Genomic DNA, 5,510 nt, shown 5'->3' on the forward strand with positions numbered 1-5,510 from the left:
AATAGACCACTGAGACAAGCATCCACTAAAAAACAGTTAAGATTGCACAGTCATCAAAAGGTCTTATATGCTTTCTCTGGCAATAGTTTCATAGCACCATGCAATTCTTTGCATTAGTTTTATTTACTGGCAGAAATGACCACAATCATGCTTATTCACACAACCTCCAAGTACTATGTAGTGTCTCATTTTTCCCATCCTGACCCTCAAAACACACACCATGTCAAATGTGTGTAAAACAGTTTGCCATAAAGTATTAAAAAATGTATTTTGTTAAAAAATATATGAGTATTTTAATCTATCTGTAAAACCCTATAAAACATTTGTTGTATGAAATAAAAGATGCCCTTTATAGTTTTTTTCATTATATTACAAATCGCTGAATTATTGGAATTAATTGCATGCTTTTAACGACTGACAGTTGTCCACGTAGTAATTATATGTATAGAAAATATGCATCACAAAGACAAATTAACCTTTGCCTACACTGGGTCAAGTCCTGGCTTACTATATATGCATCAAGCTTAAATTTGTTAGCAGAGCTTGAGTTTGCCCTTGTTGAGAAGAAGTTCCTCTAGGTAGTGCTGCACCTTTGTCACTGTCATGTAAAGGTGGCTTTCTGGGAACACACTCTCATTCATCTGTACTGCTGGTTTGGGCTTAAGGGGACACTCCATTGAGAAGGCGAGGGAGCGCACCCTTCCTTCCAAGCTGGAGACATCAGCCTGAATCTGGATGAGGAAAGGGTGCTGCTGCAGTTCAATATCCAAAACTCCAAGCTCATGGCTTATATTACTTAGTCCTACAATGGAAGGAGGGGGAACACCTATCGGTGAAGCCAGCAACTAAGAATAAAAAAAATAATACATAAGCTTAGTTTAATATTGAATAAAAACATTCCTCAATGAGAAAATTTAGGCAGAAAACAGTATACGCAATGAAAATAAACAGCAAATCGCATTAACATAAAAATAATCAATATATTGGTACCTTTAGTTTCTTAATGTGGACAAGGGTTATCTGAGCAATGTTTACAATGTTGTGTATGGTGTTTCTGATGGATTCTCCCTTTGTGAGAAGACTAGTGCTCTGATGAGCTGCCATAAGAAAGACGCAGAGAAGGGCCAGAATGTTACGCATCCTAAAAAGGAAAAACGAATTCATTAAATAGACAAAAAGAAAAAAGCCATATAAACAAAGACATAATAAAAACATGCAAAAAAAAAAAAAGTATAACCTTAATAACGTCTTCCTCTGGATATTTTTTGCATTTACTGTGGGGAAAAAAAAATCTAATCTCTTACCTGGATTTCTTGAAATGTGCTCCTCTAACTGGCTTCTTTGCAGGTTTCCAACATTTAAATAGTCTGCCCTGCACTTCAGTCTTGCCTCGGTCTGTTCTCCTCCTCTATCCCCCCCACGATACATCTTAAACGTAAGCCTGACCCTTGTAGGTCAACTTCTTAACATGCACTGATTAAAAAGGAAATTCCCATTAAATATCAATAAGAAAACAGATCACTCTGACTCAGACACACATGTTCTTATTTTTTTTCCCCCCTAAGATGATCATTAACAATGTTAGTATAAGCCAGTTGTTAATGTAACACTTTAATCTTAACTTTGAGTTACTGGAAAATGTGTAGGCAGACTGACACAGTGCAGAGTGCATGCAGTACAGCTGTTTAAAAGAAAATGTGTATGTAGTGCTATTTGAACTCTTCTTGTTTAGTATAAGTGAGTCATCCTATCAGCTCTTGTTCTAATATTTCTGATAAACAGTTGTGAGTTGCAAAATGTCTGCTGGAAAAAAATTTGATGCAGTATGGAAACAAATAACGGTATATCGGTATGATTTTGAATTTTGAATGTTGTCTTGGTGTTACTGTGACTCATCTGCGTGTGTGAAAGGGAGTATATTCTGTTCATTCTTTTCATTTTACCATTATTTGTCTTCAGTCAGAGCTTCACTTCATTGAGAGTTCACTAGCCGTGATCAGGAATGGAATCAGTAATAAAACCAGTGACGGCATGAGAGTTAAGTGGAACAGTGTGGAAGATCCTTGAACACTGAAACCTTTGAATCTGCCGATGACTGGAAAACCACTAAAATCTTGGACTTCAAACCTTTACAGGGTACCGTCGAGGTAAATAGACCGTTTTATCTGATTGCTTCCGTGTTTGTTTTCTTTTTTGATAGCTAGTTTACATGTTGACAAGCTATTTTCTGGGTTGTCTGTTTAGGTTCTCAGTTAAGTTCTCAGGTCATGGCAGAACGTCTTTTTGTAAGGCAGGGATAGCATGTCTGTAACTAATTTAATTCACTATGAATCGTGTTCTCTATACATGTAAATATACCTATACTTCTTTTTATGTACCACACAACAGAAGCTTAAAACCGAAAAAGCAAGAAAATGCAAGAGAACACACTTTTTGTAAGTCAGATGCGTCATTGCAGGGATAGCATGTCTGTAACTAATTTAATTCACAATGAATCATTTTCTCTGTACCTGTAAACAATCTTCATAACATACATATGACTTATTCCTAATGCACTGAAAACTTCTCTGGCTGACCAGTAAATTTGTGTACGGGGGTATAAAAAAAGAACTGAGCAATAGAGTGTTTCAGATATTTTTTTAAAAAGCATTTGATATCTGCTTTAGTCTAAATATTTAAGTTGCGAGTTGAACTTCCCGGGTTTGCAGGTTTAGGAAAATGTGGGTAATAACAATATCTTTATTCACCCCTGTCCTAATAAAACCCTGCTAAACCTGCACATTCACTTTAGCTTACTTCTTAAAACATCCTTAAATCATCCTTTGTTGGTAGAAACTTTCTCTGTCAACAAGAAGAAAAATATTACATTGAAGAAAATTACAAAGAAAATAACAAAAAGGGACTTTTTTCACTGGACTTCTTATATATATATATATATATATATATATATATATATATATATATATATATATATATATATATATATATATATATTTTTTTTTTTTCAAATTAAATGTATATATATATATATATATATATATATATATACATACATACGTGTGTATATTTATATGGAATATGTTTGTGAAGAAGGTAATCAGTCCTTAAGCTGATCATGTTGACAGCTTATAATAATAATTATACCATAGTAATTATGTTTATTATAATAATAACAACCACAATTAATCTGAGCTGGTCTTCAAATTAAAGAGACTGAGTTCTTTGGAAAGATGACAGTCACAGATAATGAAAGTTGAAAATAAAAAGAAAACACAATGCTCCATAATTAAGCTGTATTTATGCAACTTTCTGTCTTACTATCTAACAAACTTGTGGTATATAAAGGCAATTTTCCCCATCTTTTCCTGATAGAAAAGTGGATAATTATATGACATATTCCACTAAACAGATTCTTCTTTTTTGCTTTGTTCACTTTTCTTTTCTTTTCACAAGCACAGCTTGGCTGGATTTGTCATCATGCATCAATCTCCCCTTAAACTCAGAGGTCATACCAAGCCGATCCTATAGTTGCTGATGCCCATAATTTTAATCGTTGTTGGTAATATATTGAGATGGTACGTATCATAATATGTACTCCACGTTACTCCTTTGTATTACAGAAATAACATAGTGCAGATGGAAATACTTTGTTTTTAAAGTAGATGATACATTGAGGCAAAAATGGGCAAGTGGGAGGAGAAAACTGGAAAGTGTATTCAGGTCACTTCCAGTAAGTTAACATGACGGAGCACCAAGTGAATTTGACCTTTACCACCCATACTTGGCTTTTTGAAACCAAGTGACTCGTCTACAAAGGAAATAGTTGTGGTTTAACACACATGACTAAAGCATTATTGCATGATTGCAGAGGATTTAAACCTCCCAAAAGATTAGTCATCGCAGACAGGATTCACAGGACTGACCTTTAAAAAGAAATCAGCTATTAAAATGAAATGTTCTGGCCTCCTTTTGACAGATTTATATGTGATATCACTTACCTCACTTAGCTCACTTTCAACCTGCTCTTTGTAAATCACTTTCCCCACAGTTTTATATACATTTAATATCATGGTCCTGGGTCTTTGACCCAGCGTTTTGAGTTTTGGGATGTTTTGAGTTTTGTTGCGATCTTGTGATTATTTCTTCTGCATTAAAAGATGATTCAAGTTTATACTTTGTACTCTTTAGTTAGTTCTTCATAAGTGTCTCTGAGTTTGTTATCTAGATTCCTTTATCATAGTTTCTTGTGTTATAATGTTAGTTTTGTGTCTCAGCTTTGTCTCTGTGTCTTGTCCTCTGCGTCTGCTATGGAACATTACCTCTCTGTCTAACCAGTCGTGTCCCTATTTGGTTTCTTAGTCCTTGTCTCAGTGTTTGTTACTTCCTGTTTTATTTTGATAGGCTCTTGTCTTGTATGAATTCTTAGTTTTGCTTCCCTCGTGGTGTTAGTCAGATTCCGTTCATCTATGTTCCCCGCTGTTTCCCATCTCCCTAATTACCTGGTGTTTACATATAGTCTTACTCTCCATTTGTTCTTTGCTGTGTTGTCCCTCTTACTTGTGTCTCTCCGTGTTTTGTGTTTTTAATCAAGTATTATTGTTTTGTGTTTTGTTAGGGCTTACAATAAAGCTGTTTTTGAGTTTTACGCCTCGACTTCCAAGTCTTGCAGTTGGAAAGCAAATGTTAGTTCCATCAGCCTCAGCTATGCTTTGTGTTGGTTCCAACACCATGTAGTAGTCAATGTTAGCATGCTAAACATCATCACATGTTAGCATATTAGCATACTAAACATCATCACATGAGTGCAGTGCAACTGCTGTGGTTACTAAAGCCTCCTTTAGTATGAGTTCCTGCAACATACTAAAATTAACTTCAATTTGTTTTAAAAAGCTAAAGCTTCACTTAACTTTACCTCTATTAATAGATAAAAATAAATGATCAAAGATCAGTAGGAAAAATTGGCCTTGTCATTTAAATTTGAATATTTCTCTGAAGTATAGAGACATGAGAAAGTACCCCCACTTTCAATTGTAATGTTTTATGTGTTAGGACATAATAAAGATAACCTAGTCCTTAGAAGGTCATGTAATTAGTGAAATACAATCTCAGATTGTGCTCTATAAAAGCACAAGTTTTGCTAGCTTGGTCAGTAGCATTCAGGTGTATGGTAGCACAATGCCAATGAGGAAAGACACCAGTAAAGATCTTAGAGAAGCAATTGTTGCTACAGTAAGAAAGAATATTCATGAGTGGAACACATTCAAGACAGTTGGCAATCTGCCCAGGAGTAGAAATCCCTGCAAATTCGGCCTTGACTCAAGGTCAGCTTGTCCAATGCTCAGAAAAACTGCAAAAAACCCAAGAGCTAAATCATAGACCCTACAGGCCTCTGTTAGCATGTTAATGTTAAAGTTCATGACAATAACATTAGAAGGTTTGGAAGCGTTGCCAGAAGAGAACCCTCTCCTTTAAAAAGAATATGGCAGCACAGGTTAAGTTTGCAAAGCTGC

General features: G+C 35.1%; 1 protein-coding gene across 2 annotated transcripts; it reads right to left on the reverse strand.

The window, feature by feature from the left end:
- Positions 1-432: 432 nt before the first annotated feature.
- Positions 433-1,379, reverse strand: lepb (leptin b). 2 transcript variants are annotated; one of them, XM_082510057.1, is made up of 3 exons: positions 1,305-1,379; positions 991-1,141; positions 433-845 (listed from the first exon to the last, which is right to left on the reverse strand). In XM_082510057.1, exons 2-3 carry the CDS (start codon positions 1,138-1,140, stop codon positions 534-536), a joined length of 462 nt encoding a protein of 153 aa, XP_082366183.1. In that variant the 5' UTR covers position 1,141; positions 1,305-1,379; the 3' UTR covers positions 433-533. The 2 variants fall into 2 exon arrangements, with proteins under 2 accessions (XP_082366183.1, XP_082366182.1); XM_082510056.1 differs by lacking the exon at positions 1,305-1,379 and having other exon boundaries at positions 991-1,194.
- Between the last annotated feature and the right edge of the window lie 4,131 nt (positions 1,380-5,510).

This window comes from Aulonocara stuartgranti (genome assembly GCF_965226115.1).
Source record: "Aulonocara stuartgranti genome assembly, chromosome: 17".
NCBI classification, from domain to species: Eukaryota; Metazoa; Chordata; class Actinopteri; order Cichliformes; family Cichlidae; genus Aulonocara; species Aulonocara stuartgranti.

Coding starts and splice junctions, on each gene's coding strand:
- lepb (XM_082510056.1), bottom strand. CDS start 1,164: ATGAATTCGTTTTTCCTTTTTAGGATGCGTAACATTCTGGCCCTTCTC. Junction 846..990: donor TCCACATTAAGAAACTAAAG/GTACCAATATAT, acceptor TTTTATTCTTAG/TTGCTGGCTTCACCGATAGG.